At 46.7% G+C, this 23651-nt stretch overlaps 1 protein-coding gene across 18 annotated transcripts in view; it reads right to left on the bottom strand.

Annotated features, from left to right (window-relative positions):
* LOC308274983 (protocadherin gamma-C4) overlaps positions 1-23651 on the bottom strand; it is a gene marked incomplete at both ends in the record, with an annotated part of 798148 nt that overhangs the window by 80125 nt on the left and 694372 nt on the right. Inside the window, one exon of one of the 18 annotated variants that reach the window (XM_080712986.1) lies at positions 20822-23239. The exons of 14 other annotated variants lie outside the window; for them this stretch is intronic. In XM_080712986.1, coding sequence (XP_080569112.1) covers positions 20822-23239 — 2418 coding nt within the window. Of the gene's footprint in view, positions 1-6391; positions 8819-9766; positions 12185-14761; positions 17186-20821; positions 23240-23651 lie in introns of those variants that run through there. 3 more of the 18 variants (XM_080713002.1, XM_080712985.1, XM_080712998.1) reach the window with 3 other exon arrangements.

Genomic DNA, 23651 nt, shown 5'->3' with positions numbered 1-23651 from the left:
TGAGAGGAAACTTACTGATAGCTATAAAAGACCAGACATAAAATTGACTACTTATTGAGATTCCAAGAACCCCTAATGAAAATATACTGGGGATTGTACCTTTAAGCTACATTTCCAGCCCTATTATTTATTTATTTATTTATTTATTTATTTATTTATTTATTTATTCATTTATTGCAGTACTGGGGATGGAACCCAGGGGCATTCTACCTCCAACCTATACCCCCAGCCCTATTATTTTGAAACAGAGTCTCACTGTATTGCAAAGGGCTTCACTAAGCCGTAGCTGAGGCAATCCTCCTGTCTCAGCCTCCCAAATGCTGGGATCACAAGCCTGTGCCACCATACCTGGCTTTATTTTTATTTTCGAAACAGGGTCTATGTTGCTGAGGGTCTCACTAAGTTGCTTAGGCTGGCCTTGAACCTGTGATCCTTCTGTCTCAGCCTCTATAATACTGAGATTACAGCTGTGCATCAACATGTGGGCTGGCTTGTGAATGTTAGTATCACATTATTAGTGTGTCTTTATTGGTCTTTTATTCATTCCATCTCAATTTATAGTTAATAAAGAAAAATCTTATATACCCAATATATTAATCTTCCCAGAACACCCAAATAAAGAAAAAATATATAGTTCAACTAAAAATATTTGAATGGCAGTAGCATAATACCTACTTCTCACAGTAGTTCATTTTATTTTCATTTTACCACTTTTTGGTTTATGTGCATAATGTATTTCAAAATAGTAAGGCTAATGGTGAATTTACTGACCTATCGAGAAAGGAGAAAAGAACAGAACACACTGAGATCAAAACCCTGAAGCAATCTACATATAATGATCTGCTTGCTTTTCTTGTCAAAACACTGGTTTGAAAATCAACGGGGAACCTGGCAGCGTGGTGGCCCATACTTGTAATCCCAGCATTTGGGAGGCTGAGACTGGAATATCCCGGTTCAGAGAAGCTACTTAGTGGGGCCCTTTGCAACACGGTGAGACCCTGTTTAAAATAATAAAAAATGGGGCTGGGGGTGTAGCTTGGAGGTAGAATGCCCCTGGGTTCTATCCCCAGTACCACAAGAAAGAAAAAATCAAACGACACTATTGCAAAAGATTCGTTGAAACTCACGTGAGTAGAAGCCACAGCGCCATTGGAGCTTATTTTGTTACTGTCTTCAGCAACGCTTCCTGCCAAAGACACTTCCTTAGAAACATCTTGTTGGGGGAACATTTCTGCCGTCATGCTGAGAAAATTAAACCTACTTTTTTGAGAATCCGAGGCGACGCACAGATTGTAGGAATAAGGCAAAGTCCCTTCGCTGTAGTTGGGCTGAACCACGGGTCCAGCCTTGGAGCCCAGAGCAGACTGAAAGCAGCCCCAGGCCGCGCGGCCCGAGGAGTGCCTAAGGCGCAGGGCGATGGCCAGGATCACCGCCAGGAGGAAGAGCACGGAGACGAGCGCCAGCGCCACCACCAGGTAGAACTGCAGCTCGGCCTGGGCGTCCGCGGGCGCCGGCCGGTCCTGCAGGTCCGGCAGCACCTCCTGCAAGCTGTCGGCGAAGACCAGGTGCAGCGTGGCGGTGGCCGAGAGGGGCGGCTGCCCGCCGTCGCGCACGGCCACCAGCAGGCGGTGGCGCGCCGCGTCCCTGTCGCCCAGCGCGCGCGCCGTGCGCACCTCGCCCGTGCGCAGCCCCAGGCTGAAGAGGCCGGGGTCGCTGGCCTGCAGCACGTGGTAGGACAGCCAGGCGTTGTGGCCCGCGTCGGCGTCCACCGCCACCACCTTGGTGACCAGGTAGCCGGGCTCGGCGGCGCGCGGCACGGTGTCGAGGAGCGCCGCGCCGTCGGGCCCCGGCGCGGGGTGCAGCACGCGCGGCGCGTTGTCGTTGCGGTCGCCCACCAGCACGCGCAGGCTCACGTTGGCGCCGCGCGCGGGCGCGCCCTGGTCGCGCGCCTGCAGCGTCAGCGCGAAGGCGCGCAGCTGCTCGTGGTCGAAGGCGCGCTGCGCGTACACCACGCCGCTCTGCGCGCCCACCGACACGTAGGACGCCAGCGCGCGCGGCTCCAGGTCGCTGGCCACGATGGAGTAGGCCACCTGGCCGTTGGGCCCCAGGTCGGGGTCGGAGGCGCTGACCTGCGCGATGGACGCGCCGGGCGCGTTGTTCTCCGCCACGTGGGCCACGTAGGCGGCCTGCTGGAACACCGGCGCGTTGTCGTTGACGTCGCCCACGTGCAGGGTGATGGTCGTGCTGGCGGAGAGCGGCGGCGTGCCCTTGTCGGTGGCCGTGATGGTGACGTTGTACTCCGGGGTCAGCTCTCGGTCCAGGGTTCCATCTGTTACGAGCTTGTAGTAATTACTGGCAGAAGATAAAATTCTAAAAGGAACTTTTTCTTTTATGAGACACGTGACCTCCCCGTTTTCTCCTGAGTCTTTATCGTGTGTTTTGAACAAAGCGACCACCGTCCCTGGTTCTGCGTCTTCGGTTATGGAACTGGATACTGAAGTAAAAACCACACTGGGGGCGTTGTCGTTCTCATCCAGAATTTCAAGTATAATCTTACATTCGGTAGTCATGCCTCCTCCATCCTTGGCTTCTATGTTCATGGTATAACTGCTACTAAGTTCGAAGTCTATGGGATCTTTGGATTTGATTTCTCCATTTCGATGATTTAGTATAAACTTACTTCCAACATCATCTCCTAGCGATTTGAAGGAGTAAGTGATTTCTGCATTGACGCCCTCATCCCTGTCGGTGGCTGTCACCGTTACCACAGAGGTGCCTGGAGGCACGTTTTCTCTCAGGCTGACTTTGTATGTATCCCGGCTGAACACAGGAGGGTTATCATTAGCATCAGTGACTTTGATTTGAATCTGAGCAGTGCCAGTTAGGACCGGGTCTCCCCCATCCACTGCTGTCAGGACCAGGAGATGGGAACTCTGTTGTTCCCGGTCCAGGGGCTTCTCCAACACTAATTTTGGGGCATTTTTGCCTCCACTCTTGTCGTTCACCATTAGAGAAAAATGCTCATTAGAGCTGAGCTGGTAGCCCTGAAGAGAGTGAGGTCCTACATCTGCATCAATAGCAGATTCCAGACTAAATCGAGTGCCTGGAATTGCAAGTTCATTGATTTGTAAAACAATGCTGCTTTGGGGAAAATTAGGTGGGTTATCATTTATATCTTCTATCATCACACTTATGTGAAAAACGTTTAAGGGATTTTCTGCTACAACCTCTAGGGGCAGGACACACATAGGGTTTAAGGGGCAGAGCGACTCGCGATCAATTCTGTCACTCACAAGTATGTCCCCGGTCTCCTTGTTCACAGTAAAATATTGTTTCTCTGCACTAATTCTGAGGTTTCGGGTCTGTAAATCCCGAACATGCAGCCTGAGGTCCTCAGCGAGGTTCCCTACCACTGAGCCCCTGGCCATTTCTTCCGGAATTGAATAGCGGATCTGCTCTGCAAGCGCGGCACAGAACAAAGGCAGGAGGAAGGGAAAGAGTACTTGCCGCCACAGAGTCCTGCTCCTTTGCTTGGTCCAATAGCCCATCTTTCTCGTGCGTTGTTGCAGCCTCTGATGTTAAGACAAGATGCTTCACCAACTGCTTAAAAATATTTACTTCCAATGCGTAGAAAACCCAATGTTCCCAGTTTGAGGGTATCTCAATCTCTTCCAAATTCTTGCCAGGAGGAAAACTCAAGTCCCGGCTGGACTCCTTTCTGTAACTGCTCAGAATATCACCGTAGGATCCAGCTCTTGCAGCGGATTGGCCAACAGCGACACTCGGAGTCTATTTAGAAAACTGCAGTCAGAAGCCTTTGTACAATGGGATTGGGTATTCAGACAGGTAATACTGGACTGATGTATTGGGAACTAGACAATTTATGAGTTTTGGATGTGTCTTTTTCAGTGTTTACTAACAAAGAGGGTTTCTTAGAAATGGGATCGTATTGTAGAGATATTAACCCAGTAATAGGTGAACATTATGTCTTTTTTTTTTTTTTTGTAGTGCTGAGGATTGAACCCAGAGAATTCTACCTCTAAACTACACACTCAGCTCTGTTTTATTTTTTATTTGGAAACAGGGTCTTTATAGGTTGCTTAGAGCCTCACTAAGTTACTGAAGCTAACTTTGAACTTTCAATTCTCCTGTCTCAGGCTCCCAAGTACTGGAATTACAGGTGTGCAGCACCAGGCCCAGCTTAAAATTTTGTCTTTTCTAATCAGAGGAAATGCACACAACTGAAAAATCAGGCAAAGTCTCCTCTCTAGATGAACAAATTGGAATATATGCTCAAAACACTCCAACATTTTTTATTTCAAGACAAACTTGGGCATCTGTCAGAAGACTTCCCTTTCCTATTGTCAAAAAAATGAATTTTCTTTGCCCAAGCACCTGATACTCAATTTACAGTTAATTATATTAAGAACAACTCAATATAAATATTAAGAGAACAGTAATGTGCCAATAATTTGGTCCAAATATTTAGAAGTGATGTGAGAATGCTGAATTGAATTAATTATGAACATTATTCCTGTGACCAGATGCCCTAAATAAGTTTTCATTTCACATGATTTTTCTATACCTTGCTTCAGATGACACATATGTTATTAGATAACTACTAACATTCCAGTAACAAGTTTTTTTCTGAATATAATGATTGAGTATACTTATATCTAACACAAAATGTATTTATGAAAGAAAGGAAGAATCCAAAACTCCTAGACAGACTGAAAGTGAACAAAAAATACCTAGAGAAGCTGGGTGTCATGGTGCACGCTTCTAATCCCCGCGCTTGGGAGGCGGAGACAGGAGGATCCCGCAGGTTCTAAGCCAGCTATGCTGGCTTAAGAGACCCTGTTTCCAAAAATAAAACAGGTCTGGGAGCGTAGCCCAGAGGTAGAATGGCTTCTAGGAACCTCAGTACCACCAAAACAAAAAAATACCTAGAGAAATATTAGCTACACCAGTCTTTTTTTTTGGGGGGGTGCTAGGGATTGCACCCAGGGCCTTGCACATGCTAAGCACATGCTCTACCATTGAGCTATCTACTCTTAGCCCCTAAATCAGAATTGTGTAAAGTATTAGTGTTTACTTCTGCTTCTTAGAGTCACAAACTAATCTATATGAATAAATCTGAAAAGTATAATCATCTTTAGCAGATTTGAAAATAACTTTGTGAGCCGGGCGTGGTGGCGCACTCTTGTAATCCCAGCATTAGGAGGCGGAGACAGGAGGATCCCGCTGGTTCGAAGCCAGCCTTGCTGGCTTAAGAGACTGTTTCCAAATAAAATATAAAATGGGTCTGGGAGTGTAGCCCGGAGGCAGAAGGGTTCCATCCCCAGTACCAAAAAAAGAAAGAAAGAAAGAAAGAAAGAAAGAAAGAAAGAAAGAAAAGAACTTTTTGAGAAACCCTGGCTCAAAATGATTTCAAGCCTTCTACACAAAGAGTAAAGAACAAAAGAAAATGAAAATATCACCAATTCAAAAAATTCAGTTATTTCCTCAGAACAATCTAATGACTTCATCATAGTAGCAGAAAGACACCTGGAATTCAAGTTATAAAGTGCCTAAGAAAGTCCAGTAATTAAGACCTAGTCAATATGTGTGTTTTGATAGGATAAAGCAATGACACAAGGTTGAGATAGTCCATAAGATCTAAATATATTACTGGCAATCAAAAAGAAAAGTCGTTTTGTGGTTAGGATAAGATTACATGTGTGCAGTGTTTTTCATGTACATGAATAAGTAAATAATGGAAAAACTGAACAATTCATGCTATTGAATCAAAAAGGTTAAATTTGAATGGTAGATGTAATAGCAAGTAACATTATGTCCATATATGAAGGTATCACTAATAACTTTAGTAGTATGTACCAGGAAGGAGTGAGTAGTAGAATGGGGTTAGGAGGGAACCACACCAAGAGATGTTGTGTGCATATAAGAATGTGTCACTTTTAATTTCACCATGAAGTATAATTATATTGCATCAGTAAAATAAAAAAGCAGTAGCAAATAATGGTAGAGTATAATTATAAATCGGTGGAGACACTATCAAATTGAAAGTGTGAAACTGAAATAAGTAAAAACTTTGTAAATCATTGCTTTGATTTATCATTTTACATTGACAACCAGAGACAATGATGATAGAAAAATAATATTAAAATTCAACTTACTACAAAGCAAGCTAAGATAGTTGAACTGATCCTTTGAAATCCAAAGAAAATAACCCTTTCTAAAAAAAATGGTCATCTGATAAAAGGTAGAGTACACAAACGCAAATGCTCTAAATATGTAATAAACTAAATATACCTGTCCCAAACCCAGTTTTCAAACTTAAAAGATTTGTGCCAAGACATTAACAACTGGGAGGTGGAGAAACAAATCTCACCTGATTGTTTGTCGGGTCACATTTGCCTAAAACGGTAGCTGAGTCTTCAGCTATCAAGAAAGGCTCGCTTTTCTCACAGCTCTCCTGACTGATGAGTGTGTCTGCATAATTGGGCTGGGGGAAGATTAGGTGGCTTTTCCGAGAGTCCGAGGTGAGGGAGACTTCATGGGAGTAGGTCTGCAGGAAAGCGCGTACCCCATCCACTCCCACAAAGTGTGAGGCTGGAACACCAGATAACCCAGCACCTGCTGTGTGGAGCGGGCGCGAGGCGTGCCAGTGCCTGAGTCTGAGTGCCAGCAGCGCAATGACAAAGAAGAGGAAGACGCAGGAGACCGTGGTGATGGCCACAACAAGGTAGAGTGTGAGGCTTGACTCATCTGGGTTGGTTGGAGACTCCAGACTGCCCAAATCAGCCAGGACTTCAGGGATGTTGTCTGCCACTGCCACAGTGAGCGTGACAGTGGCTGAGAGAGGGGGCTGGCCGTGGTCCTGAACAGCTACCACGAGGCTCTGCTTGAGCGCATCTCTGTCCAGCAGGGCCCTTGCCGTGCGCACCTCCCCTGTGTGCAGCCCCACTGAGAAGAGCCCTGGCTCACTGGCTTTGATCAGGTGGTAGGACAGCCAGGCATTCTGGCCCGAGTCCTTGTCAATTGCCACCACCTTGGTCACCAGATAACCCACCTCTGCAGACCGAGGTGCCAACTCAACTCCAGTGGAACCATCTGTGGGTAGGGCAGGGTACAAGATCTCAGGAAAGTTGTCATTCTGGTCCAGCACAGACAGACTAAGTGACACATTGCTGCAGAGGGGTGGATTCCCACTGTCCTGTGCAATTACTCTCAGCTCTAAGTTTTGGAACTGCTCATAGTCAAAGGAGCACAATGCATACAGCACACCGGTTTCTGAGTTGATAGATACATAGGAGGACAGAGGCACCACCAGGATTGTGTCTTCGGTCAGAGAGTACGTGACCTGCGCATTCTCTTTGCTGTCCCTGTCAAGGGCAGTCACTGAGAAGATGGAGGCTCCTTTGGGGTTATTTTCAGGAATGTAGGTGGAGTAAGAGGAGTGAGTGAAGACTGGAGGGTTATCATTGCTGTCTCCCACATTCAGCAAAAGGTGAGTTTCTGTAGACAAGGGTGGACTTCCCTGGTCTTTTGCTATCAGTGTTATATTGTAGCTCTGGACCTGCTCTCTGTCCAACTCACTGTTTGTTATCAACTTGTAATAATTTCCATAAGTCTTTTCTAATTTAAAAGGAAGACTGTTAGGAATGGAACAGGAGACTTGTCCATTTTCTCCAGAATCTTGATCTTGCACATTTAGAAGAGCAATGACTGTACCTGGAGGAGAATTTTCCATTACTGAATTAATAAAAGAAGTGATCGTTATTTCTGGAGCATTATCATTCACATCCACAACTGTAATGAACATCTTTGCAGTGGCCAAAAGACCTCCACCATCTTGGCCTTGAATTTCCATCTCATAGTATCTATATTTTTCAAAATCCAGAGGTCCTCTTACTACAACTTCTCCAGTTTGAGAATTCAACTGGAATATTTCAGAAGCCTTGCTTTTCTTGTTCCGGAATGAATATGTCACTTCCCCGTTGATCCCCTCATCTGGATCAGTTGCATTTACTACAAACACCAAAGTTCCAGAGCTGACATTTTCGGGAACACTCCCTCGATACACAGACTGTGTAAACTTTGGGGTGTGGTCATTAACATCGAGGACCACCACACGAATGGGAACAGTACCCTTCAGAATGGGATCTCCTCCATCTAAGGCTGTGAGGAGAAGGAGGTGAGCCGCCTCTTTCTCCCTGTCCAGGACTTCCTCCAGTACTAGCTCCGGATTCTTGGTCCCATCAGTTCCACCTCGCACTTGTAAGGAAAAGTAACTATTAGGGCTCAGCTGGTAGCTCTGGAGGGAGTTCACTCCCACATCTGAATCCTTAGCAATAGGAAGAGGAAATCGCGATCCAGGAGTCGCATGCTCACTGACCTTTATCTCTACCTCTTCTTCCTGGAAGCTGGGGGCATTGTCATTAATATCCATTATTTCCACCTCCACTCCATATATCTTCAAGGTATCCTCCACAAGAATCTCCACATTTAAAAAGCAGGAGGAAACCACTTCACAGAGCTCCTCTCGGTCTATCCTCCCCGCGGTGATTAAGCTGCCGCTGCGCGGATTCAGAGCGAAAAGCTGCATCTTTTCTCGGGAGACAATGCGGACTCCTCGTTCCAACAGCTCCTGGGGCTGCAGACCCAGATCCTTGGAGATATTGCCTACGAAGAACCCTTTGTCGGTCTCCTCTGGCACAGCGTATCGGATCTGCCCAACCCTAAACTCTCCCAGAGTCCGCAGGAAAATGCACAGCAAGATCAGCCCGTGGCGTTCCAGACGCTGTGGATTCGCCATCTCAGAGACTGAATCCTTGGAATCTTCGTTTTATTCTGACTCAGCTTGTGTGTCTACAAGGTCTCAGGCCGTCCGCATCCAAAAGATATTAAAAAGCAAAGGAAAGTGCTTTTAAGTTCCCAGCATCACGATCTGTGAGTATCCATTTGGCTTTGTTTGATAAAATTGGAGAGAACTCAGTAATCGCAACCTCCCATTCCCTGATTGGTGAACAGCGGCGCCTAGAGTCCAATTTATTTATTGCAACGACTAAGAAAAGTGCTGTATCCAGAAGAAATTATTACACTTACCTCTTTGTGAATCATGACTTTTTTTTTTTTTACCAAAAGCAATATGAAAGCAGAGATTTTTAAAAGAGCTTGTTTAATTTTAAAACGTTTCAAAATACTACTGGAACTGAAAACTTGATTTCAATTGATTTTATGGACTAACGGGATCTGGCATTTGTGGATGTAATGGCATGGTCTGGACAAAATTATCAGGTAGGATGCATGACTGATTCCTACCAATGTCTATTTTTGTTGAGGAAAATAAAGATGTAATGTTTTATAAAATTTGAATAGCATTAGGGTTGCCACTTAAAATACCATGATAAATTATAACTGTATTCCATATCCTTAACTAAAAGGTATTTCATGACTATTTACCCCTGAGATTTGCACATGTGTGTTGTGTGTGTGGTGCTGGGGATGGTACTCAGGGCCTCAAGTGTGCTAAACACACACTCCATCACTGAGTTACATCCCTAACCCTCAAAAGTTTTATTTTAAACTGCTTTTTCATAGTAGGGAAATAGAAGCATTGAAAACTTAGGTCTTATTAGTGACACCCAAAATATTGATCTAGGAATACCTTAGGAACTTCACCAAAAGATTATTTAAAATCTTGAAATAAGTTATATTGAAATACAATGGAATATTGAAATATAAGATGCAATATTTAAAATACCTGGTTGAATGTCTTCTTGTCTGCTTCAACATTAGGAGTTAAACTGTTAGCCAATAGCACTGAAGAGCTACCTTTGTTGAGAGTATCTTGTGCAGCTAGACAATGGTCAATGGACGTGAGAAAATTAAATTCTGGATGAGTTTGACTTTTGGGCGCACAAAAATTATAGGCATAGGGCAATGTTTTATCACTGTAGTTAGGTGGAAGCACGGGTCCAGCCTTGGAGCCGAGAGCTGACTGAAAGCAGCCCCAGGCCGCGCGGCCCGAGGAGTGCCTAAGGCGCAGGGCGATGGCCAGGATCACCGCCAGGAGGAAGAGCACGGAGACGAGCGCCAGCGCCACCACCAGGTAGAACTGCAGCTCGGCCTGGGCGTCCGCGGGCGCCGGCCGGTCCTGCAGGTCCGGCAGCACCTCCTGCAAGCTGTCGGCGAAGACCAGGTGCAGCGTGGCGGTGGCCGAGAGGGGCGGCTGCCCGCCGTCGCGCACGGCCACCAGCAGGCGGTGGCGCGCCGCGTCCCTGTCGCCCAGCGCGCGCGCCGTGCGCACCTCGCCCGTGCGCAGCCCCAGGCTGAAGAGGCCGGGGTCGCTGGCCTGCAGCACGTGGTAGGACAGCCAGGCGTTGTGGCCCGCGTCGGCGTCCACCGCCACCACCTTGGTGACCAGGTAGCCGGGCTCGGCGGCGCGCGGCACGGTGTCGAGGAGCGCCGCGCCGTCGGGCCCCGGCGCGGGGTGCAGCACGCGCGGCGCGTTGTCGTTGCGGTCGCCCACCAGCACGCGCAGGCTCACGTTGGCGCCGCGCGCGGGCGCGCCCTGGTCGCGCGCCTGCAGCGTCAGCGCGAAGGCGCGCAGCTGCTCGTGGTCGAAGGCGCGCTGCGCGTACACCACGCCGCTCTGCGCGCCCGACACGTAGGACGCCAGCGCGCGCGGCTCCAGGTCGCTGGCCACGATGGAGTAGGCCACCTGGCCGTTGGGCCCCAGGTCGGGGTCGGAGGCGCTGACCTGCGCGATGGACGCGCCGGGCGCGTTGTTCTCCGCCACGTGGGCCACGTAGGCGGCCTGCTGGAACACCGGCGCGTTGTCGTTGACGTCGCCCACGTGCAGGGTGATGGTCGTGCTGGCGGAGAGCGGCGGCGTGCCCTTGTCGGTGGCCGTGATGGTGACGTTGTACTCCGGGATCTGCTCACGGTCCAGGCCCCCATCTGTTAGTAACTTGTAGTAATTATTGGAAGAAGAATGAATATTAAATGGACTGTCTCTACTTAAACTACACGTGACTTCCGCGTTTTCCCCAGAATCTCGATCCCGTGTTTTGAAGAGGGCCACAACCATTCCAGGAGGGGAATCCTCCAAAATCTGATCAGAGAGGGAAGTGATGATTATTTCTGGGCGGTTGTCGTTTTGGTCTAGGACGTCTATAATTACTTTACTCTGTGTCGAGAGGGATCCTCGGTCCTTTACTTCTACATCCATTGTGTATCTTTCTACGTCTTCAAAATCCAAGAGCTGATGAGTTATGACGTTTCCGGTACTGGAATCCAGAAAGAACACGCGTTGGGCTTTGCCTGCCACTCCGATGAAGGAGTAGGTGAACTCGGCATTGATGCCCTCATCCTGGTCAGTGGCCATCAACCTTAGGACCAAGGTGCCTGGAGGCACGTCTTCCCGAAGACTGACCCTATATACGTCCTGGCTAAACACCGGGGGATTGTCGTTGGCATCCACCACTAGGATTCGGATCTGAGTGGTGCCACTTCGTGGCGGGTTTCCTCCGTCAAAGGCTGTCAGTACCAGATGGTGAGTGGTCTGTGTTTCTCGGTCCAGGGCCTTTTGCAACACTAATTCTGGGTATTTGCCACCATCAGGGTTGTCTTTCAGGACCAATGAGAAATATTCGTTAGGACTTAGTTGGTATTTGCTCAGTGAATTAATACTAATATCGGGATCTTCTGCAGATTCAAGAATTGTTTTCCTTCCCGGGCTGACAGATTCACTTATTTCTAAGATTATTTCATCTTTTGGGAACTGAGGAGCATGGTCATTAATATCCTCAATCATCACAATGATATGAAAAATATTTAAAGGGTTTTCTACCACAGCTTCCAGCTGCAACTCACATCTTCTTCTCTCTCTGCATATCTGCTCGCGGTCTATGCGGTCCTTGACAAGTAAGTCCCCACTGTCCGCATCTACGCTGAAGTGCAGCTTCTCTGCGCTAACTCGCAGCTTCCGAGCCGACACGTCCAGCACACTGAGCTGCAGATCCTTGGCGAGGTTCCCCACCACCGAGCCCTTGGGCAGCTCCTCGGGAATCGAGTAGCGGATCGGCTCGCAGAGCGCGGGGTAGAACAAAGGCAGCAAGAAGAGAAACAGTACTTGCCCGCGGCCGACGCGGCGCCTCTGCGCGCAGCTCCCTCCCATGGCTCGCTCGGGTCCTCACTGGGCCCGGGTCTCACAGCTGGAGAAGGGGCGTTCTACCACACTGGAGGAGCTTTCGGCCCAGGACCGGGGGAACCCAGTTTCGGGGCTGAGAATCCGTGTGTGCTGGGCTGGGTCTGCACAGCCGATATTCTTTCTCTGTGAAAAGGTTTCCTTGTGTGTGTGTTGGTGGCTGCGCAGGAAACCCAGGCAAGAGGCTGAGAGATCGCGGGCGTTGGTGCTTGCTCTGTACTGGCCGACAGCGGCGCCCAGAGGCCTCTTCTGGAACTTTTCTAATAGGGAATTTTTATTTTTCAAAAGTACAGGTTGATGGCCAAAATGTTTTAATCTTATTCTTCAGCAATTCCGTTTTCATCATATAGCATTTTATTTTTGTGGGGTTTTTTTTTTTTGCGGTACTGGGGATGGAAACCAGGGGCACTGTACCTCCGATCTACACCTCTAGCCCTATTTTTAAGGCCTTTTATTTTTGAAGCAGGGTCTCACTGAATTGCGAATTGCCTGCTAAATAGCTGAGGCTGTCCTTGAACCATGATCCTCCGGCCTCCGCCTCTCGAATGCTGGGATTACAAGCGTGCGCCACTACGCCTGGCATCATATAACATTTTAACATCATAATATATAGTATGTATTTTATGTATTAAAATTTACATTGAGTTTTAAAAGAATGAAGAGTGAAGGTCTGCCAAGGTCTACAGGTCTTCCATTCCATGGCCCACTGCTATCCAATTCCTCCATCTGGAGGCAGTTCCTATTGCTCTTTTTTAGGAATAATTATCTACAAAACAAGACATAATTTTTTTCAATCCTAGCTTCTATTCAGTTAGAAAGTAATAGCCTTTTCTTCCATATTTAAGTACTTAAAATACAACCTTTGTCTATACAATCATCTAGAATGGCTGGCATTGCTTTTAAAATAATTATATTTAAAACATTTTATTATAATAGTTATAATGTCAAGAATGTTTTTAAGCATGTATTTAAAATACTAGAATTATTGAAATGGATCATAGTAACTATGACTCATGGAATATAATTTAAGATAATAGTTTCAATGATTTTATAGTTAACAACCATGACCCTAAGAAATTGATTACCTTCTACAGCCCCCTAATTAACCAAATGTTGATTGACACAAAAATTAATGGTCTCTTAAGTATTTTGAGACACTAGGATAATCTGACTTTATCTTAGCAAGTTCAGTAGAGTATTAATATTTTATTAAATAGCCAGGCATGGTGGTACACAGCTGTAATCCCAGTACTTGTGAGGATGAGACAGGAGGATTGCACATTCTAGGACAGCCTCAGTAAGTAGTGAGGCATTCATCAACCTCACAAGACCTGTTTCAAAATAAAAGTTAAAAATAGGGCTGGAGTATAGCTCAGAGGTAGGATGCCCCTGGGTTCAATACCCAATACCACATATATATACCGCAAAAGAAAAGAAAATACCCTTCCTATACATCCCTTGCTCCTGTTCTTGGGATTACAAATTTATTTGTTTTCCCAACACATATTTTTATACTAGTGATAGGAAGATTTAATGTTTTTGCAGGTCTGGGGATGGAACCCAGGGGCATTCGACCTCTGAGCTACACCCCATGCCCTAGTTTTTATTCTTTATTTTGAAACAGGGTCTCACTAAGTTGTGGAGGGCCGTACTAAGTAGCTGAGGCTGTCCTCAAACCATGATTCTTCAGTCTCAGCCTCCTGAATGCTGGAATTACAAGCATGAGCCACCACACTCGGCTCAGGAAGATTTAATTTTAAAAAATTACAAGGAGAGCAGAAACACAAATCTCCTCTATTCAATCCTCTGTAGAGTCTTAAGCAAAGAAAGTCACCCTTAAGCAAGGAAAGTCAAAAGATTTATCTTTCACATATCAGTATGAAATTAGAGAATTATATGCAAAAAGATACTGAAGTGTTAATAAGTATGATTATAGTTTGAAAACCTAAGTTCGTGTTATCAATTGTTAATTAAACATTAATGAAAACCTTAAATTTCTAAGAAGTACATTCAACTGCAACTGTCACTACCAGGTATAACTTGAATAACATGACTGCAAGGGTAAATTGCCCTTCTTGGCATGAACAACAGAGTAGTAACCTTGGGTTTAGTTTGTGTTTGGAGTGAGGCTAATGCATTTGTTTCTGAGATTTATCTATTCTTAGCAGAACTTCCTTCAAAACAAGAGCTTAGTTGGTAAAGGGCTAGAGTTTCAGCACATGGCCCCAGAGAAGAACAATCAAAGTCACGGCTGTATGAAGTCTGATTTTGGAAAATTTCAGTATTATACTCAACAATACTATAAAATATAAGATTCTTCAAAGCTAATAATAACAACCTTGTGACAACAGGTTGGGATTAGGTGAATTTTATCAGAAAGTTAAAAGTCATACTCATTAAATTCTACTCTTCAATGTCTTAGCAAGAGGCAAGCATCATTGAAACTGAGAAGTGTGATTTAAAAAAATTCCATCATCATGCTGCAACCCTAAAAGCAAAACCAATCATAACTTTTTAGAGGAAAGAAAAAGTAAAAACAGAACTCACTGGAACCAAAGGAGTATCTTCTATGGGAAACTTTGAATCATCTAACAAAGACAAAGGATCCTTTTTCTCACAGCTCTCCTGGCTGATGAGCGTGTCAGCATAGTTGGGTTGGGGAAAGATCAGGTGGCTTTTCCGAGAGTCCGCAGTGAGAGAGACCTCATGGGAATAGGTCTGCAGGAAAGCACGCACCCCGTCCACACCCACAAAGTGTGAGGCTGGAACACTGGATAACCCACCACCTGCTGCCTGGAGCAGCCGTGAGGAGCGCCAGCGCCTCAGCCTGAGCGCCAGAAGCATGACGACAAAGGCCAGGAAGATGCAGGAGACCGTGGCCACTGCCACCACCAGGTAGAGTGTGAGACTTGAAGTATCAGAGTCCTGAGGGGGCTCAAGGCTGCCTATGTCAGCCAGGATGTCGGGGATGTTGTCAGCCACTACCACTGTGAGGGTGATGGTGGCTGAGAGAGGGGGCTGGCCATGGTCCTGCACAGACACCACAAGGCTCTGCTTGAGTGCATCTCTGTCCAGCAGGGCCCTTGCTGTGCGCACCTCACCTGTGTGCAGCCCCACCGAGAAGAGCCCTGGCTCACTGGCCTTGAGCAAGCGGTAGGACAGCCAGGCGTTCTGGCCTGAGTCTCTGTCCACTGCCACCACCTTAGTCACCAGATAACCAGGCTCTGCAGAGCGCGGAGCCAGCTCCACACCAGTGGAGCCATCTATGGGGAGGGTGGGATACAGGATCTCAGGGGTGTTGTCATTCTGGTCCAGCACAAACAGGCTAAGGGACATATTGCTTTTGAGGGGTGGATTTCCACTGTCGCTGGCTATCACCAGTAGCTGCAGGTCTCTCAACTGTTCATAGTCGAAGGATTGGAGTGCATACAGGATGCCAGTGTCTGAGTTGATGGATATGTAGGAAGACAGTGGTGCCCCTTGAATGGTGTCTTCAACAAGGGAGTAAGTTATCTGAGCATTCTCTTTGCTGTCTGGATCCAGAGCTGTCACTGAGAAGATGGAGGTACCCCTGGGGTTGTTCTCTGGTATATAGGTAAAGTAGGATGCATGAGAGAAAGTGGGTGGGTTGTCATTGATATCTGCCACCTGCAGGGTAAAGTGAGTTTCCGTTGATAGAGGTGGATGGCCACCATCTGTGGCTGTTACTGTGATGTTGTAAGAGGATATCTGTTCCCGGTCTAGGGCTCTGTGTGTCACCAATCTATAATAACTGTCAATGGACTTTTCCAACTTAAATGGTAGATTCCTAGAGATAGAACAAGTTACCTCACCATTCTGCCCAGAGTCTATATCATGCACGTTTAAAAGGGCTACGACAGTTCCCAGAGGTGAATCTTCAGTCACTGGACTAAACAGAGATGTGATCATCATTTCTGGACTGTTGTCATTTACATCTTCTACTGTAATCAACACTTTTGCAGTTGCAAGATAGGCACCTCCATCTTCTGCTTGTATTTCTATTTCATAGAAACTTGTTTCTTCATAATCTAGATTTTCGGATATTTTAATTTCCCCAGTATTTTTATTTAGCTGGAATTTCAATAATTGTGTGTCAAGCAATTTTCGGAATGAATATGTCACTTCTCCATTGACTCCTTCGTCCTTGTCAGTGGCGGTGACTATTAGCAGCTGAGTACCTATAGGCAAGTTCTCTGGAACATTCACTCGATATTCAGGCAAGGTGAATACTGGTGCATTGTCGTTTGCATCAAAGACAGTCACAGTGACTAGGACAGTGCCTGATCTTGGAGGGTCACCTCCGTCAGAGGCTGTGAGAACTAAGTGGTGAATGGCCTCTTCTTCGCGATCTAGAGCGCGCTCCAGCACCAGCTCTGGGTACCTGACGACATTGGAACGGCTCTGAACTCCCAGGGAGAAGTGATTATTGGGGCTCAGCTGGTAGCTCTGTAGGGAATTCACACCCACATCCGGGTCAATAGCTTCCGGAAGAGGAAAACGCATTCCTGGAGCAACGTTTTCATTAATTTTTACATCTAAATTTTCTGCTTGGAATTTGGGGGCATTATCGTTGATATCAGTTATTTCTATTTCTATCCCGTAAAGTTTCACCCTATCTTCCACAAGGATGTTAAAACTCACCAGGCACCGCGCGCTCGGACCGCAGAGCTCCTCCCGGTCTATCCTGCCCGCTGTGATCAAGCTGCCGCCTCGCGGGTTCAAAGAGAAAAGCTGCGTCCTACCTCTGAAGACGATGCGGACTCCGCGCTGCGCCAGCTCCCGGGGCTCCAGCCCCAGGTCCTGGGAGATGTTACCCACGAAAGAGCCTTTATCTAGCTCCTCAGGAACCGAATAGCGGATCTGCTGGGCTCTGGACTCCCAGGGCATTCTCAGGAAAAGGCAGAGGAGGACCAGCTGGGTGCGGTCAGGGAGATTCCTTTGAGCAGCCATTATTGTCTGATCACGAATTCTTCCAAAACCTTCCCTGGGCTCTCTGTATGTTTCAACTGGGACCTTTTCCTTTCTATGGCTGCAGTGGTTCTCTATGGCTTAAGCACCTTAAGTTCCGGAGTGAGAGTCCTTGCAGCCCAGGAGCCGGTTTGTAGGAACTGTGGGGCTTTGTGTAGTTGGAGTCCCTGAGAATCCGGATTGAGTTCCGACTGTGTTTCTTTCCTAGTAGGTGAACAGCGGCGCTCAGAGTCCTGAAAAGTTACTGCATCCACTGAAGAAGAGCAAAGGCTATTTTCCCAGTTGGATTATTTTTATTTACATTGATTTTTTGGTTTTCCTACTCATATCTTTTCTTTTTCTTTTGCGGTGCTGAGGATCGAACCTAGGACTTATACATGCTATACTTTACCCCAGCCCCTTTCCACTCTTATCGTTTGTTAATCAGATTTGTAGGTTTCTTACTGGGGAGTGAGATAAAGTGGAATGAAAATATATTAGATGATGTTTTGCTAAGTATATATTTGCAGAAAAATTTTCGAACAGAACCGTACTTATTTAAAAACAAATAATGCTTATTTTATGTCCTATGAGTTTCTATCTACATTCAGAAGTCTTTCAATTTTATTTGAAATTTGTGATTTAAATGGTCCACCTATGTTTAGTATACACTCAAATAAAGTCTGCACTATACTCCTTATAATATGATTCATTTTGAAGGTTTTTATTTTAGGTTTAATATATTAATTTGTTTAGCTTAAGACATTGTGAAAGGTTGTCAACGTATTCTATTCTAAAATAGCTTTATTGAGCTGGGCGTGGTGGCACATGATTGTAATCCCTGCATTTGGGAGGCTGAGAGAGGAGGATCCTGGTTTGCAGACAGCATCAGCTACTTAGTGAGGCTCCTTGCAACTCAGTGAGACCCTGCTTCAAAATAAAGAATAAAAATTAGGACTGAGGGTGCAGCTCAGAGATGGGTTCCATCCCCAGTACTGACCCCCCCAAAAAAAAAGAAAGAAAGGAAGGAAGAAGGAGGGTCTTGCTAAGTTGCTGAGGGTTTTGCTAAATTGCTGAGGCTGTCCTCAAACCAGCAATCCTCTTGTTTCAACCTCTTAAGTACTGGGATTACAGGCATGTACCACCACTTCTGGCTTAATGAGTCCTTTTTTGAAAAAAAAAAAAAAAAAAGTACTTTTTCTTTTGGGGCCTTGCACATGCTAGTCAAGTACTCTATCACTGAACTACACCCCCCAGCTTAAAAATATTGTACTTTTTCTAATAGGCATATATTATTAGAAGTTAATCTGACCTATTAAAAATTGTAAATAGCCAGGTGTGGTGTTACATGGCTGTAATCCCAGAATTTGGGAGGCTGAGAAAGGAGGATCACAGGTTCAAGAACAGCCTCAGCAAGTAGTGAGACTCTCATCAACCTAGCAAGACCCTGTTTCAAAATTTAAAAAAAGGGCTGGGGGTATAGCTTGAGGTAGAATGCCCCTGAGCTCAATCCACAGTATCACACATACATACTAAATAAATAAATAAAATAATTGTATATAAGTATATATATGTTGCCTAATAAATATCTGTATTAGAATGAGAAGTATCTACAAAGATTTCAATTTACTGCTAAACATTTTATTTTTTATTATTTTTATTTTTTGGGGTCTAGGGATGGAACCCAGAGGCATTTGACCTCCGAGCTACACCCACTGCCCTATTTTTTTATTCTTTATTTTGAAACAGGGTCTCACGGAGTTGCAGAGGGCCTCACTAAGTAGCTAAGGCTGTCCGTGAACCGCGATCCTCTGGTCTCAGCCTCCTGAATGCTGGGATTACACGTGTGCACCACTATGCCTGGCTTACAATTTTTAAAAACAAAGATGATATGCGTCTTAAACAAGTATTCATTTATTTATTTTTGTGGTACTGGGGATTGAACCCAGGGGCATTCTACCTCCAAGCTACACCCCCAGCCCTATTTTATTTTTTATTTTGAGACAGGGTCTTGCTAAGTTGTGGAAGGCCTCAGTAAGTAGCTGAGGCTGGCCACCAACCTGTGATCCTCCTGTTTCAGCCTCCCAAGTACTGCGATTACAAACATGCACCACTATGCCCAGCTTTAAGGAAATTTTATATCAAATGTCCTATTTCATTAGGGCACTGATGCCAATATAATCTCTTCTCTTAGTTTAAACAGAAGCCCAATGGAAGTGGTTCACATACTTGTATTTGTGCACCCTCATCACGGCAGTTCTTTCCTCAAATGTGAAAGCCTAGAGGCTCACTTCTTTCATGCAGGAAACATACTATTCAAAAGTGTTTGTCACTATGAACCCAAGGGCGAAAATTTTCAAAGATTTTCTTTTTTTCTTTCAAAGATCTTAAGTCAGAGACAGAGACTAAACAAAAGGCAATTGCATTTCATTTGTTTTCTTGGTAATTTCTTTGGAAGGAGATTGAGAAAGAGTTCAATTTGTGCTCCAAGAAAAGGTAAGAACCACAAATAAAGAAGAAAACCAGAAGGACCACAGGCAGAAGAGAAAAATCCCTATAGGTGCTCAGCCCTAAGTTTTGGAGACTATAAAAATTTTGGAAATATGAAGAAAGCTTTGAATTCTCTCCCAAGAAAAATGGACACATATATAACCTTGTATACTCTTGCAGAGTTTATGGACCTTCTGACCATACCCACACCACACACTTACAGTTGAAGCAAATTACTGAAATGAATAAAGATTTTATCTGGCACCACAATAAGTAAAATTAATGAAAAGAGATTAAAAGACATTTACAGGTTATTTGTGGTGTTTTTTTGGAAGGAGCATCTAGTTTTATATTAATGCATACCTGAATTTTTTGTGATACTGGGTATTGAACTTGGGGCATTCTACCTCCAAGCTACACCCCAACCTATTTTATTATTTATTTTTTTTTGTTTTTGTTTTTGGTGGTACTGGGGTTTCTGGACGCCCTTCTACCTCTGGGCTACACTCCCAGACCTATTTTATACTTAAGCAACTGGCTTAAGAGACCCTGTTTCCAAACAGAAACAGGATCTTGCTAGGTTGATGAGAGTCTATTTACTGAGGCTGTCCTTGAGCCTGCAATCCTCCTGTCTTAGACTTCCAAGTAATGAGATTACAAGCATGTGCCAACATGCCTGGCCATACTTGAATATTTTTAAGCTTTAAAAGCATATAAATAGCAGTAGAGAGCTTGCCTAGCTTGTTCAAAGAGCTGGGTTCAATACAGAGTCAGTCTGTCTGTCTGTCTGTCTGTCTCTCTCTCACACACACAAAGACACACAGACACCCCCCACCCCCCCGCATATGGGAAATTAGTTTTAAGTCTTAGTATATGTGACTAGGTTATATAGGTTATGTGGTGAGAAGCCAAGACTTATGCTTCTGTTTGTTCAACAGAGCTTGACAATATTATTTCCAATTTGGTGGTATTTTTCTGCAAATAATAGAACAACTTACAAGCCAAATAAGTCTTGAAAAATAGATAATAAGAAGTGAACACTAAGATGGCAATTAGCTATAGATTTTTCAAATATAACCCTAGTTGTAAAAATGTAGTATGCTTGAATATGATAAACTAAATATTAAAGACACAAAAAATGAAACTCACCAGTGTTAGAGTCTCAGGGTGTGAAGTCAAATCATCCCCATCGTGAAGTGGAATTAAGGCCCCAGGAGAATTACTGTCACCTGTATCTTGAGTGGAATGCAATGGCGCACTACATTTTAGGAAATTAAACTCTGTCTTTCCCGTTTGCGCTACGCACAGATTGTAGGAATAAGGCAAACTCCCTTCGCTGTAGTTGGGCTGAACCACGGGTCCAGCCTTGGAGCCCAGAGCAGACTGAAAGCAGCCCCAGGCCGCGCGGCCCGAGGAGTGCCTAAGGCGCAGGGCGATGGCCAGGATCACCGCCAGGAGGAAGAGCACGGAGACGAGCGCCAGCGCCACCACCAGGTAGAACTGCAGCTCGGCCCGGGCGTCCGCGGGCGCCGGCCGGTCCTGCAGGTCCGGCAGCACCTCCTGCAAGCTGTCGGCGAAGACCAGGTGCAGCGTGGCGGTGGCCGAGAGGGGCGGCTGCCCGCCGTCGCGCACGGCCACCAGCAGGCGGTGGCGCGCCGCGTCCCTGTCGCCCAGCGCGCGCGCCGTGCGCACCTCGCCCGTGCGCAGCCCCAGGCTGAAGAGGCCGGGGTCGCTGGCCTGCAGCACGTGGTAGGACAGCCAGGCGTTGTGGCCCGCGTCGGCGTCCACCGCCACCACCTTGGTGACCAGGTAGCCGGGCTCGGCGGCGCGCGGCACGGTGTCGAGGAGCGCCGCGCCGTCGGGCCCCGGCGCGGGGTGCAGCACGCGCGGCGCGTTGTCGTTGCGGTCGCCCACCAGCACGCGCAGGCTCACGTTGGCGCCGCGCGCGGGCGCGCCCTGGTCGCGCGCCTGCAGCGTCAGCGCGAAGGCGCGCAGCTGCTCATGGTCGAAGGCGCGCTGCGCGTACACCACGCCGCTCTGCGCGCCCACCGACACGTAGGACGCCAGCGCGCGCGGCTCCAGGTCGCTGGCCACGATGGAGTAGGCCACCTGGCCGTTGGGCCCCAGGTCGGGGTCGGAGGCGCTGACCTGCGCGATGGACGCGCCGGGCGCGTTGTTCTCCGCCACGTGGGCCACGTAGGCGGCCTGCTGGAACACCGGCGCGTTGTCGTTGACGTCGCCCACGTGCAGGGTGATGGTCGTGCTGGAGGAGAGTGGCGGCGTGCCCTTGTCGGTGGCCGTGATGGTGACGTTGTACTCCGGGGTCAGCTCTCGGTCCAGGGTGCCATCAGTCACCAGTTTGTAGTAATTATTAGAAGAAGAATAAATCTTGAAAGGAAGGTCTCCTCCTATTTTACATGTGACTTCTCCATTTCCCCCGAAATCTCGGTCCCGTGTTTTGAAAAGAGCAACAACCGTTCCTGGAGGCGAATCCTCCAAAATTTGATCAGAGAGAGAAGTGATGATCACTTCTGGGCTGTTGTCATTTTCATCTAGGATTTCTATGATAACTTTGCAGTGGGCAGAGAGACCACCTCCGTCTTTTGCTTCCACTTCCATAGTGTATCTTTCTATATCTTCAAAATCCAGTGAATGGTTATTCTTAATCATACCTGTTTTCTCATCCAGTGAGAACATGTGCCTTGTGCTCTGGGCAGTGCTCCGGAAGTGGTAGTTTATCTCTGCATTGATTCCCTCGTCCTCATCAGTAGCCGTCACTTGCAACACGGGAGACCCTGGGGGCACATTTTCACTGAGACTGATTCTATATTCGTCTTTGCTGAACACAGGGGGGTTATCATTGGTGTCTTTCACAAAGATTTCTATTTGAGCCGTGGCACTTCGTGGCGGGTCCCCTCCATCCAAGGCAGTCAATATCAAGCGATGAGATCTCTGCTCTTCCCGGTCTAGGAGTTTCTCCAGAGACAACTCTGGATATTTGCCACCATCAGAATTAACTCGAACTATTAATGAGAAATGGGGGTTAGGGCTTATCTGATAATCCTGAATTGAGTTTAGGTCTATATCGGAGTCAATGGCAGGATCAAGGGGTATTCGCACCCCAGTGGATACAGATTCTAAAATTTCTAAATGTATTTTCTTTTTATCAAATTGAGGAGCATGGTCATTAATATCCTCAATCATCACAATGATATGAAAAATATTTAAAGGGTTTTCTACCACAGCTTCCAGCTGCAACTCACATCTTCTCCTCTCTCTGCATATCTGCTCGCGGTCTATGCGGTCCTTGACAAGTAAGTCCCCACTGTCCGCATCTACGCTGAAGTGCAGCTTCTCTGCGCTAACTCGCAGCTTCCGAGCCGACACGTCCAGCACACTGAGCTGCAGATCCTTGGCGAGGTTCCCCACCACCGAGCCCTTGGGCAGCTCCTCGGGAATCGAATAGCGGATCGGCTCGCAGAGCGCGGGGTAGAACAAAGGCAGCAAGAAGAGAAACAGTACTTGCCCGCGGCCGACGCGGCGCCTCTGCGCGCAGCTCCCTCCCATGGCTCGCTCGGGTCCTCACTGGGCCCGGGTCTCACAGCTGGAGAAGGGGCGATCTACCACACTGGAGGAGCTTTCGGCCCAGGACCGGGGGAACCCAGTTTCGGGGCTGGGAATCCGTGTTTGTATTCTCCATCAGTGAGAGTGTTTCCTTGTGTGTGTGTGTTGGTGGCTGCGCAGGAAACCCAGGCAAGAGGCTGAGAGATCGCGGGCGTTGGTGCTTGCTCTGTACTGGCCGACAGCGGCGCCCAGAGGTTCCGTATGGAACTGCAGATTGGCTTGCTTTGAAATCTTTAATTCCAAAATACATTACTCTTGTAAACGCAACTATTTATTAGCCGCAAGTTTTAGTCTCACAATAGCATTATAGTGGATACTTACATATTGTGTTTAAATTTTTGTGGTTAATTTAAAC

Source organism: Muscardinus avellanarius (genome assembly GCF_963383645.1).
Source record: "Muscardinus avellanarius genome assembly, chromosome: 1".
Lineage (NCBI taxonomy): Eukaryota > Metazoa > Chordata > Mammalia > Rodentia > Gliridae > Muscardinus > Muscardinus avellanarius.
This window is presented reverse-complemented; position numbering and strand designations above follow the sequence as displayed.